This window comes from Pseudopodoces humilis, chromosome 1 (assembly GCF_049639895.1).
Source record: "Pseudopodoces humilis isolate 2021_Gansu_Grassland_sample_001 chromosome 1, ASM4963989v1, whole genome shotgun sequence".
NCBI lineage: Eukaryota > Metazoa > Chordata > Aves > Passeriformes > Paridae > Pseudopodoces > Pseudopodoces humilis.
Window position 1 is genome coordinate 121,891,617 of NC_142200.1, and position 14,310 is coordinate 121,905,926.

A 14,310-nucleotide genomic window follows, 5' to 3' on the forward strand; every position below is an offset into this window, starting at 1 on the left:
TGATGCCTCAAGTTCAAAGGGGACAAGGACATCCTGTTTGGTGTTTTGTTTCACTCAAGCCATTAAAACTGCACAGACCCTTTTAAGAGTTTTTTTAAGTAATCTTCTTTACTCCCTATCAGTAACCTAAAACATTATAAAAATAGTGTTCATTTAGATAATCTTCAAATTTTTAATGTGATTTTGAAAAAAAAACTTCATCAATTCTCAGTGAATTGGAAGGAAACTCCTGGTGGATGAAAACATTTCAGAACTACTACTTTTTCCCTTAAAGATCCCTTAAAGATCTTCAGCTTTTGTGACCTCGATGTTTTTCCTCAAAAAGCATGCAGGGAAAATCACAGAGGTGTCCACTGTGTGTGGGAATAGATGCACCCAAAAGAGCCAAAAGAAAAAAAAAATTACATGGTTCAGGACATATGCACTGTCCTCATGCATGTTCTACAAAGCTACCATTGGTGCAGTTAACACCACTAGAAAAATAATGTTTTATTCACATGGTGACATAAATATCACAATTATTTTTGGATAACCGATTCCTTTGATGTTACACATTTATTAATTAAATTACAATTTTGAAACAGCTTTGCATCACTCGATAAATGGATTTTCTTTGCTGTTTTCCCCAGGGCTTGATGCAGGTTTAAAAATGCTGCTTGCTCAAATATCTAAGTGTTTAATGAAAAATTCTTTTGATCTGTTCATGTAGGCTTTGGAAACTTTAACAAAATGGGTTCCACTCTGCCACTTTTACTTCTTTGCTAACATGCTTCAAAACACTGAACTTCATTATGCAACTATTTTAAAGATGATTTGACAAAATATCTTGAAATTCCTTGTAAATTTGTTAGGACACAGACCAGTCATATTGAAAAGCAATTTTACTGCAAAGCTGTTCCTGTAGGAGCCATAAAAGATGCTACTATAACTTTCATTGAAAACTAAGGATTTCTGAGACTATAGACACTACCTTTTATATAGGAATAAAAATAGATACAAATAATAACGACTGGATTTTGATCTTCTCTACCACAAAAAACCCCAAACCAATTAAAGATATTCCATATTTTTTTTCCATTGTTTAGGATAAATTAAACTCTTTAGAAGAAATAAATAATAATTCTATTTTCTTTAAAAATAAATATATGAAAAATTTAAAAACAAAACAAATGGAAGATATATCGATTTTTATTGGGATTTTTATATATATCTCAGATTTTAAATTGATTATTTCTCTTGACAGCATAAAAATACTATGTAAAGCAATTAAAGTTATTCTTTTCAAACAAACTTTGCTTAATAAGAAGAAAACTATGAACAAGAACAAACACATTATGCCTGGCTGCAATCATAAATGAAACCACAAATTATATGGCAATACATGTCAGTGATCTGTTTTCCATATAAATAAATCACTGAATTCATATCTGATTTTCATTAATCATATTAGGAAAATAATTTTGAAAGCTAGCACATTTAAAATGCAGACATTTCATTAAAGGATATATTCCATTATTAAATGAAACAGCTTTGTTTTATTTTGCTTTTAGACAACACTAATCTGTTTTAAGTAAGTAAAAACTTTTAGAAAACAGCTCTCCCAAACAAATTACTTCTGAATGGATGCAATGTCAGATATCAAAACAGAACTTTTTTTTTTTTTTTTTTTTTTTGTCCCCAAGAGGAATTTAAGGGAAAGGGGATAAGACTATGGATCAAAGGAAACAAATATGTGACTAATTTGCATTCATAAAACAGAAAATATTAAGTAAGTGAATTTTTATTAACTGACAATACTTCGTTGTTCTGGACCGTTATCTAATTTTAGTTTCTTCTTCCAAAGAAGATCTTTCAAAATCTTTCCCTTGGTCCATTTTACTGTACATGAATCATAATTGATGATAGGGGAAAAAAGAATGAATTTGAAGAAAAAAAGTTACTAGTAAATTCACTTCACATGAACATATTTTACAATAGAACAATTCTTATTTCTTTTCAATTTAATTCTTTAAGATTTCAGAAAATATTTAAATAACAGCATTCTCATGCAAATATGCTTTTGAAGAGTTTTTAGCATGTTTTTTGTACCATATTAGTACTTACAATCTCTTTCCCCTGTAAACCTTACTTATTTTAGTAAATCTTAATCAGGTTGGTGGTGTAGTCTCAATCAGCAGGACTGCTCAAAGTGAGTAAAAGCATCTGGGATTAGAATCTACATTCTTTCATTTCCAGAAATTTAATGGCAATTAATTGGTATAAGCAAGAAGAATTTCCTTAAAGATAGTCACCACCCCCACCCCACAAAACAACATATAAAGATAATAAAGTGCTGAATTAGTGATTTTTTTCATGCACCAGTGTTGGAAACTTGCATCATTTTATTGCAGATTTCATAGTATTCAGTATTTGCATATAAAGATACTATAATCAGGAGACTGTAATGGAATCCGAATGTTTCATTGATGAAAAATGGTTGCGGGGAAAAACTTAAAAGATGAAGGAAGAGATGAAGTTCTGGGAGCTCCGCAATAAAAGAAATCTGAGTAGCATTTTACTAACTCTTACAATAGTTTTGAGGTCTGAAGCAGTGTTTCTTTTAACATCTAGAACTGCTAGTACTGATACTCTATTTTAACAATTAATACAGGTGTGGTGATGTGACTTTTTGAAACTACCACCATGAACTGATGTTTTGAGTTTAATCACACAAGTAAGCACAAAAATTTCCGTTTACCCACAAGTAATTAACATACATTTTGTAACACCTATTTCAATAACTTATTTTGTTTGCGATAATGGTACCTTGAACATAATGTTTTAAATTTTGTTTTATATATTTGCTTGGGCAAAAAACCCCAATACAACAGCAACTAAGACAATTGCTGGGATCAAAGCTAAAAATACCAAGAAAATCTGTTCAGATTACTGACGAATTGCTGGTGCTGATACCAGTCAGACCTAAAGTGTACTTGATACTGGGATAGTGTGAAAAAGATGAGTTTGCAGACTGAAAAAACAGATGGCCCCTTATCACCCCATGGGGCTAAACACACAAGAGAAAACTTCAGAGACGCCTTACCTTTACCTTGTCTATCCCTATCAGGAGAGACTGTTATATTAAGGGTTATTGCCTCTCAAGCCCTCCCTGTGATCAGCTTTTGAAGTCCACGGCCAAGAGGCCAGTGTGAGAAAATCACCTCAGATAAGAGGTGTTTGCTCTGTCAAATATTCAGGAGAGGAATCCATGGAGCCCGTGATAGTTCAGCAGGGAACCACAAACTCCAGCTAATATCATTTAATCCCCTGTTGGTTTGAGAACTACCCGCCATAAAAAGCATAACTGGCTGTTTATTTGTGCAGGCAAGAGATAACATCTTAAAGTTACAGTCTGCCTTAAGTAGTGGGGATGTAAAGCCCAAAGAAATGAGCCATCCAAGCTCATAATCAAAATTGTGTGTGCTCTCTTCTTCTCTGCCTAATGAGATGTAAACATTTTGGCTGCTGTCTCTTTTTAAAGATATTAATCAATCTATTGGTTAGAAATTACAAAGGATAGTCGGTCTTCAAATTACATGCCTTCTTTTATAGCATTTTGTAGCTGTGAACAATATGTTAAAAATTTTCCCATGGCGCAACCAAGTAAATACTTGTGGCACATTTCTATTTATTACAGAGAATGGTTAAATTCTAAGACATAAATCATGCTCTTCTACTAAAGACTAAAAATTCCCAAAGACAAGACTAATTCCCAATGCAACGATGCTATAAAAGATCAGACACTTTGTTATGCAGAAATCCACATTTGGAGATGTCTTTCAACAATGTTCTCTCAGGACCCAATCCTGCAAAAGGCAAAATCCTTGCAAAAAGCAAGTTGCTGAACACTGTGTCAAGCTCCATTAGTTTCAGAATGGTCCTAAAAACTTATATTTAATTTACTCTATTTAAATTGTAATCTGACATGATTAATACTGCCTAAGCAAAAAAATTTAAAAAAAAATTATAAAAAAAACTTTGTTCTTTGCTTCCTTCTACTAAATGACAGCCTCTTTGTTTCAATATGGAAAAAAGATTTCATAAGTTTAATTTCAAAACTGAGAGAAGGTATGACCAATTTTACCTTTTTTGCATCTCTCACATAAGTTATTGTCATTACCCAATGTTCCTACTGCTGCGTGAAAGAAAAAACATCAAGAAGTAGGTGAAGAGATAAGGGAAGATGACCAAAAAGGGAAAATAATTCTTAATGGTTCTGTAGATTCTCTTTTTTTTTCCATTGTAATCTATTCTCTGTCCTGTCCCCAGCAACTGCCCTAAATCAAGGAACGGGCACCTGATGCATTCTGCAGATGGACTGACACTGCATAACTGAACATGCAATACAGGTGGTTTTCCACTTGTACCAATTAGTTAACTAGCCAGCAGACAGATCTTCTCTTTGAGAGGCAGGAGTGGGAATGGAAACTGAAATCTCTCCTGGCTCATTTGCAGAAAGAAAGGCCAAGTAAAAGTGAAAAAGCAGGTCAAATCAATGCTTATTTATTTCTAATTTCACTCACTTTCTGCTTAGGTAGACCCATTCTGGAAGACACACCAGTTAGGCAGACAATATTGAAAACACTGGGCAACAACAAAATCACTACTATGACTTCTGAATCCTTCAGATGAGTTTTATGTGTCCAGTTAGACACGTGTGCCCCAAAGTCTGAAGAGAAGGATTTCCCTAGCCTCAGTAAATGATGTGAATTATTCACTGTTTTCTCATGGCTCAAGTCCATATTCGAAGCCATTGACATATGCTTACTTCAAGTATGTGAAAGCAGGCTCTTCAACCTAACATCAGAATTTTTCTGAATTTCTCCAAGCATTAATCCCTCCTTTAAATGAAATACTAAAAAAAGAGAAAAGGACTTCTCCTCTTGTATCTTCGCATTTGCCTTTTTTATGCTGTGTCCTAGAGAGGACACTAATTTTATACAGTGAATTCCAGTCTTTGTTCCACAGGAGACAACAGACTATTCTTCCTCAGAAAGTAGGATTTCTGAAATTTTCTACATTTCATATTTATAAATGTAAATGTACTGTACAAGCCAATAATGCACCAGATCCTGGCATCACCGACAAATAAATCACTTATATCTGTATTGCAAGAGCAAATTTAAGGAGTACAAAATGCAGGAGTAAATAAACATAATTTGTTTTAGGAGGCTGGGAGATCCAATGGCCATGTCCAAACCATAGGATATGATACAGAAATGACTGCTCTGCTCTACAAGGATAAAGAAACCAAAATGCTTTACTCCTTAGAGTGAATCCTGTGAAAATAATTATGTCTAAGGGTTGGTCACCAACTAATTTGTCATCTATTTTGTTGTGTTTTGGATCATACTAGACAACCATTTAATTAGTATTCAAGAAATCACCCTAGAGAAAACCCAAATTTTGCTTTCAGAAGTGAACAAAATCTTGAGGCTACATTTTCTTGCTGCCAGTCACTGGGTATCATATAGCTTCCAAGAGACAAAAGGGACAGAAAGAAAATATCTGATAGCAGTGAGAACACTCCTCAATGAAAAACTGTATCAATGATCATTGCTCCAACCCATTTCCAATGCTGTTAGTTCTGAGACAAAAGCTGAAAATCTACCCTGCTGGATAATCATTCTATCACCTCAAGTACCACAAAGATAATCAAATTATGTGAAAAAAAATCAAATCTCTGAACTCAGGAGAATTCAGAAAGAAGGCAGCTGTGGCAACTGAAGTGATTTAACAGTTTACTGCTACCATAAATTATCCTATGCAATCTCTTCCTTTCTCTGCTGCCTCTGGCACACATTGGTCCTTCCATAACCTGATTCAGCTTCAGCCCAATAGAAGTCTCTTCACTTTTTTGACTTTGTTTTCTGATGGGTTGATGAGTTAATGATCGATGTGTTTACAGAGAGATTGACAAGCAGCAGGACCGGTGCAAGGTAAATAATGGACAACTCAGAAGGGGAAGTAGTGTGCAACCACCCTTTTGTATGGCAAGGAGCTGCTTGGAGCAGCTATGCCAGCTCTGAAACTGCAGTCAGAGGCAGTCAGTGCCAGACTTACCAAGACCACAGCTTCTCATAGCTGAGCCAGAAAGACTTTCTTACTTGTGAAGAGATTAGACATGACATTATAAAAGCCTGCAATGCTATTTTTAGAAATTCAAACTGTGTTATAACAGCTAACAAGCTACTACTATTCTTTTTAGTCAGCTGTCATTTTGCAGGGACTTCTTTTCCTGCCTTCCTTTAACATATACCTATTACATTAGCCCCAGTAGCCCCAGTCAGGACTCTTTCATGGAGTCAAGAGTCAGACAAGACTTTCAGTCAGAAGAAAGTGAAGTCCCTACCCAAGGACATTATAATCATTCTACCCAAAAACACTCATAGCCATTCCAAGGCTGTCCAGTTCCAGTAGAGTAAGAATATTATCTGGGGACTCCTTCAGAAACTAAGTACTTCCAGGAAAAAATAAACAAAAAAACCCCCAAACAAACTAAAAACAATGAACATATATAGCCTTTTAAGTACTTGAAATACTCAGAATAGTCACATAGAATGTTTTAGAAATACTGAAGCTGGCACATGGGAAACTTTATCTCTGTAAGATATCTGAAGTACCAGGCTTCGACCCTGAGCAGTTCTGCATCTGAGTTCAGTGATATGTAATTCTAGCATTAGCCTTTGGTCTGTTTCTAACCCATGTACTATACACAAAACACAGTGGGAAACAGAAGAATTCCAAGACACAGTAGGACAATTGTGAAGGCTCAAGAAAAGACTGGTCATTGAAGAAAAACTTTAGCATGAAGCCTCTGGTGTCTGAGTGTGCTGTGGCATACCTAATTTTAAGGATGCCATCTAGAAAGTCTCCTTTAAAGCCTTCCAGTGGCAGCTGGTACATCATGCTAGATCATTTGTTTCAGCATTCAGTTGTCTCTTTATTACAACTGTGCCCATTACTTCTGAATTTGCTTGTGCTAAGATGCTAGGTATTTTAGCTTTTATAGCATTTTATGTTACATTCAGAGATCATTTTAATCAAAGCTCATTACTCACAGTGGGAATTGGAACTGAAATGTGAAGGGCAAAGCAACAGGAAAGCAACAGGCCCCCATGTTCAACCTGGTTGCTCTTATTTGTATTATTCAAAGTATCAGTTCCAGCCATGAGAAAGATTCCTCATGGAAGAGATGCTGGCAATGTGTAAGTCAGTCAAATTTTATACGTTAATATCTACCACTTATACTGACATATCCTTTGGAAATAACCTGGGCTCATGACAAGGGAAACTGCTAATAACTTCAGCACTTTTTTCACTGGTCCCACTTGAATGGAGTGTATTCCAGCATAATGCAGCTTTTGATAAGTTAAGGGAGTTATTACAATTTTCTCAAATAAAAATATTAGAAGCTGCAAACCAGCTTAGATATAATCAGTTATATTCCAGGCACTGGATCAACTTTTCAGTACAAATTTGGTGTAACAGAAGACAAATATTCCAACAGACAAAATATCATTTACTCTTTAAATGCACAAAGTGGTATCCTTTCCTACCGCTAACTGATGATTTTATTTTTCACTGTGGTGTCAAATAGCATCTTTGGAATAGGAGAGTAAAACAACAGGGAAACTCCAGTAAACCATCATAGCCCTTCACAATGCTTCAGGAAGTTAAGTACCTTGAAAAAGGTCTTCATTCTTGCTTGACACTTCTCTATTTACTTCATTCTTTTTATGGAATGGTCACGATTTAATGAGCAATTATGTAGAATATTTACTTGAATGTAAAGTGATCTTGGTGGCTTTAGTGTAAGCATTATTCTAAGGGTTGTTCTATAAAACAAAGTACTTCACCTCAGGATAATGTTACATGGAGATCTTGAGCCAGCAGAGCCAAATCTAAAAACAGTCCCCTCACAAGATCTTGCAAATTTATTACCAGATCTGAGAGCTCTTCCTCAGACTTGTTCACTACACAAAATTCAAATTGTGTGATAATACCATATACTTTAGCAATGATGTAAAAATTAACTGTAAAATAAAGCACAAAATGTTTCAGTGCTATCTTCAGTAGTTCCATCTAAGGATCATCAAGATAACAGAAAAGAGTAAGTTCATACTGTTTAGGCATATCCTTACTATTCTAAATATAAAATTCCTTTATTCCCATTACTTCTTCTACCATTATTTTTCTCATTTTTTATTGTAAATACAACTTTTATTACTCCAGTACAAAAAGTGAATTTGATAAAAATATGCTTTGATAATACATGTTACATTGTGCTAATATTTTATGTTATCTTATTGAAAAAATTAAATTTCTAATAATAAAAAGAAACCATTGGACTAGTCAGGAACTGAGATGTGTTTTCCTCTCACCTGTTTATATATTACAATAAAACCAAAGGACTTTTACAGCCCATGATCCAAACAAAGAGATCCCAAAGACTTCAATAGTTACTCTGCATAAGAGCTGTGGATGAGAGTTCCAGCTGATGCACCCACGTTCACCTTGCATCTTGGGGAGCCACTTGGCCAAGCAACAGGGACAGAGCCATGCCAGTACTGAAGATGGACTCGACATTACAAAAGGTACTCCTCTATTTCAGCTGATGAAATTAAACTTGAGTCATTACAGAAGGGGCACAGAAAGCAAAATTTGAGATAAGTTGCCTGAATATTCCTGGCAGAACATATCAGATATTAGAGAAGCTCCTGAGCAGAAGTTGGCATATTTAACTGATGTAAGACTTTGGGCCAAGAGGACTACCAGAGAAGTTTAACATGACATTTGCCTCACTTTCTTCTCTTTGCTTTTAGATGTTAAACTTGGTGCAGTTCCCATAGCATAATGCCACAGGCAAGGCAGTTTTTGTGAGTAAAGATAATATTTTTAGCAGACAATATGTTTTCATTTGGAAAAACAAAGTCTTTTTTTTGACACAAACTCTTTTTGGGAGGGAAGACTTTCTTCAAGGAAAGAAATTGTGAATTCAAAAGTGTATCTGTTTCTAATTATGCTAGGTGGCCTTTCATCAGTGCTGTCAATAAAGTTTGCCTTTCCTTACTAAGATATTAGGAATGTAGCTTGTACCAAAGGACTGAGAACTTCCCAGCAGCAACAAGTTCTGCCATATGCCACCAGTCATATCAAATCTTTGAAGCCCTTTTTGTTCTTAAAATAATATAAAATCCATCACAAAGTTTATGCACATGGGTTGAGTATATATTTCAAGATGTGTATGTGTATGTAGGTGTATTATAAAAGCACCTTTTGAAATCATAGCACTTCATTAAGAGAGAGATTGGCACAAAGAGCTAACATAAAGAAAAATGTGCCTGTGAAATCCTCAAAGTTGGGGTTGAAACAAATGTTTTACTTAATGTTCATTCTCAATTCTACATTGCACCAAACAAATCTGTTTCACAGACAGGTAAAACTTAGTTAAATATTGCTTAGTTTAGTGAAAACTAAGCTATAGATGAGGATAAATTGCAAAATCACTTTGAAAAAATTGGGAAAGTGATTCGAAAAGTTCAATGAGATAGGAAAGATTCAAACTTCCAATTTTTTTTAAACATTATCTCTTTTTTTTTTTTCCTTTAATGGGAAAAAGACCATTAGTGATTTCATTAATTAGTACAAGTAGAGATAAATTAGGAAGTGAGATATCTCCAAGCTGATCGCTGATGTCAGCTGGCCAGATTCCACTCTACAGCCTTCTAGCAGAGTTCAGAGTCACCTTACTGTGAGAAATCCTGACGTGCACAACAGACTCACAGATTTTAAATCAGCTGCAAATACATAAATATATTTGTAAATATTTTGTTGAAGACATGTTTCTTTACTATTCAGAAATGGCAACTCCTCAGTAAATACGATTGTATGACAATATAGAGAAAAAAATTAAAATTCTGGGTTAAAGCAGATTACAACTTACATTTCTCAAACTGTGCTGATTTACCAGATCATTTTTTGCTGAATGCCTGCTGTATGGTTACTCCAAGACTGTAATTAGTTCAATCTGCTATCTTCATCCAGTGATTTTTACTTTATAACTTGGGACAGTTGATTGGTTAATACATTTTAATTTTTTCTTAGATTGTACTCTGAGGGAAAGACATAAATAATTCATTATCAAGTATCTAGTGGTTTCTAAATGGCCTTTAAGGGCAAGGTTAGTAGGTAAGGTTCTATCTTCTCTCCTTTGATGTCAATCTCTCCCTAATTTGTAAAGCTTGTATTAAATCACAGAAATCAGAAAATTCAATGTATTAAGTGCACACAAAGTGCTAAAGATTTATAAAGAAAGAATCTTTACAGCTTCAGATTTACTTAATGGTGTATAATTTTTAATTATTATAAAGCAATTATATTAAAACTTTGCCCAAATATCTCTTTTGAGTGTCTAATATGAAAGTTTCCCTGTGGACCTAATTTTTTTTTTTTAATAGCCTGTTCATTTTCCTACATACCACATATAGTATGTTATGTTCTAAAATAGTATGGTGGAATGTAGAGAATTTTGTTTTGGGGAAATAATAAATTCCTTTGGCTCTGTAAATATGGCATTATTCATCCCTCAGGTGCATGATCATTATCTGAGTCTGTCTTGGCTTTTCTCTTAATTTAAACAAGAGCCACCTACACTGGGTCTTTTCTTTTGTCTGTAAGCAAAAAATTCCCTTTTTTGCTTACAGACACATATGCAGAAGTAGATGTACAGCCTCTTATATTAAAAAATGTATTAAGATTTCTTAAAAAATATTATGAAGAGTTAACTAATTAATGAATGAAAATTAATTCTAATGTCAGACAGTTTTTATTTGCTGCAATTTCTAGTGAAGTTGTTGCAGCTGCTATGCCAGAAACTTACATATGCTGAAGCATTTTAAATCCTTAAGGGACATGTAGAATACCTTCTCAACAGGTAAATACAGATAGTTATACAATGGTTCTCAACAAAATATCTAATTTAGTACCAGTTGAAAGTTCACCTCCCTCCCACACAAGCTCATGGAATGGTGCCTCTGACCAGGAACCACACATGGAAAAAAACCAGCAAGTAAATCTCTCACCTCTTCTTGAAAAAAGTGTTACTAAAAATCATAATACACAGGGAAATGACACTCAAACATGCACGTTTCTTTCCTCTCCAGTGTAACCACTGCACTAAGCTGAAAAGCTGTGCTAAAGTCAGTATGTCTTACTTGCAGCCAGAGGGATATTCCATTTCCAGCCCATTTGTACATTAGCACCTATGTAAGTGTCTTTGGGTAGACCCTTGCACTTCTCTCTGCATTCTCCCTTCCCACAACACACCACTATGGACAGTCACTCTGTTCCTCCATTACTGTCACTGGTATTCAGGGGAGTCTGCTCAGCATGCAAAGGAAATTAAAATTATATATATATATATATATATATATATATATCTGCCCTGAACCTCCTGAGGTAAACAACAGCTTTGGTCTATTGATCTGTAACAAAATGCAGAGGTTAGAAGGACAAAATCCTCTGAACTGGAGTCCATTTATGCAGTGTTTTAAATGCCATTAGGTCTCATTGACTTCTCCAGACTTTTCTCAAATGCTAAGGCCTTTCCCATTAGCAGCAGAGGTCCATATTTAATGACTGCTGAAGTGATATTATAGACTGAATATACTGAATAAAAGTAGATATACTGAAGAAAATTATTCACAGCATTGCATTAGGAAACCATTTTGTGTTGGCCCATGTAAAGCAACATACACAGCAATGTTACAATGCACATTACTGTACAGAGAGTTACTACATCACCCTGCCTTGCTTAACATCCCAGGCTCAGAAACAGTTTGGCCACAATGTCTTGTAAGAGCTAGTGATTTTGGAGTGCTATATATGAGATATGTCAGACAGACCTGTCTTTCAGAAAGTATTAAATCTCTGCCAAAAGCACACATTTTGAAAGACTGAAATGGACATCCAAATATTGAGACCCAACAGAGTAGTCTTTTAGAAAAATTTGGCCTTCATAAACACTGATGTAATTCAGGACTAATGCCATGGAGCTGAAAAGATTACAATAACAAAAGAGCAATATGAGATTGGATTTAGGCATCCAAAGTCTAAAATCTCCAATATATATTTAAAGAGAAGTAACTTACTCCAGCATTTGGAAATTGGGGCCCACTGAAAAGCATAAAACCTCTAAACTGTTATTTGAATGCCAGAAAAGTAATACTTTAAAAAGTCAAGATTTAAACGCCAAAAGGAGTGAGCCAGAAACTCTAACATGTTTGTTTCCACCTTGTCCATGAGTTGGGCAGGAGCTGCAGCTCTCCAGGCATCTCTGGATATTAACTGCTGGACAGTCCCTGCCCTCAGTGACACAGCTGTCTCACAAAACAGGAACATAGATGTCAACTGCATTTATGTAATAAGGTTCCTAATTAGAAAAAATACCAACTCAGAAACACGTGCCAATGGCAATACCTACATTTAGCTGTGACTTTGTACCCGCCCAGCGGAGGGTCGTGGCCTTCTACAGCATCAAATCCTGCTGACACCAGGACAATTTCTGGATCAAACTCGTTGGCAGCCGGCATAATCACAGTCCTGTAGAAGGCAAAGAACCCAATACCATAAAATTAAAAGAACTTCCATCTTCATTACATAAACAGTAACAATCAGAAAAAAACACAACACAAGATATTTTATTTTAATTAAACCAATCTCCATAGTAGCTGTTCAAGTCCAAGGATTTAATCAATTTATTTCTATAATCACTCTTTTTTCTTTCCTATGACTGAGAAAAAAAGGCAGGTACATGTGAAAGCCTCTAATATTACTTGCACATCTGTGTCTGTTTTATCCTGCTGCCTATAAAAAGCTGCCTCTTCCAGGGAAGTGACTAATGGTTTACAGAGAGCTCTCAAAGCCTGACTGGAAACCCGGACTGCTCCAGTTAGTGCGAACTTGGTGTAAATTTGAACTATAAATTTCTTTTGGGAAAATGTTTGCTTTCCAAACTTTTTTTTTTTTACTCCTTAACATTTTTAAATGTTTGTCGAGGTGGGGGGTGACTCTAGCAAAGGAAAAACATGAAATTCCCTTAATCAAATCCAGACTATGTTGTCAAGCCTTTCCAAGGTCAAGCATAACAGGAATGTGACAACCACAAACTAGTGACAGCAACCCCTGCTGGTGTCAGGAAGATAATTCAGCCCTTTACAGTCACAAAGATTCCACTTTTTTAACCCCTTCCTTGACAAACTTATGTGTGGATATTTTATCGCTTTGATTTTGCCCTTCTCCAATCTCAAAGCATGAAAGATGTATTGAAGGAGAAGATAAGCCCCTGTGTTCTGCACTTGAATATGTGTTCTTTCAGGATGACTCCAAAGAGAAGGAGAAAGGATGGCTTTTGCACTGGTTCAACAAACACTGGGCCTGTAATGGCTGTGCTAAATCAGGGGAACATGGCTAACATTAAAAGGCAAATACATGTACGAATGTTCTATCACAGACAAATTAACTCTAGAAAATCAAAATTGGTCTACACTGGTCAGAATGTGAAGATTAATTTTGTGCATGTGTAATGCTATTTGTTTAACTTCAATGTTTATTAATTTATTTGATAAACAACTTAGTCCAAATAAATCATATTTTTGTTGAAAGGTTCAGGTTTTCTGTGGAAGAAAGAGACATGTTAATGATATTAACAATTCTCTGGTTTCTTCTTTAGTTTTATTTTTGATCTATGCATTATAAATTTTATTTTGTTTTGTTTTCCTCAAAGGTAAATTTAATATTAGGAAAATGCTCCTTTTACTTGTTAATCATAAAGAAAGAGAATTCACATGAAGCAAAATGTCTTTGTCAAGGCATACAGCATTTCATTGAATACAGTTTTACATTAAAAAAAGGATAGAAGCTGCCTAAAATTTTTTTGGTGATTTTGATGAAATTGCACCACAAATATCTGCAGGAAAATATATAAGTTGATATAAGTTGTGAAATATTCATTTTTTTACATGTCATTAGTAGGCCTCTGCTGAAATATGGATTCCAGTTTTGAGCATTGCACTTCAAGAAGGACCTAGACCAACAGGAGAGATCAAAAGCAAAGAAAAAACTTCTAAAAAACATAATTTAAGTGGATAAATAATATAATTATAATTATTTGATTTGTATAACATGGGAAAAAACATGATAAAAGTGCACAAATATGTAAGTCATTGCAAGAGGAAAGAAATAACCTGTTCTGTACCCTGTAGTTCAGAC

At 34.9% G+C, this 14,310-nt stretch overlaps 1 protein-coding gene across 12 annotated transcripts in view; it reads right to left on the reverse strand.

Moving 5' to 3' along the window:
* HDAC9 (histone deacetylase 9) overlaps positions 1-14,310 on the reverse strand; it is a 457,947-nt gene that overhangs the window by 47,981 nt on the left and 395,656 nt on the right. For all 12 annotated transcript variants that reach the window (XM_088065227.1, XM_088064938.1, XM_088065152.1 and 9 more), the window contains one exon: positions 12,524-12,642. In XM_088065227.1, the coding sequence (XP_087921353.1) occupies positions 12,524-12,642 (119 nt within the window). The remainder of the gene's footprint in view (positions 1-12,523; positions 12,643-14,310) is intronic.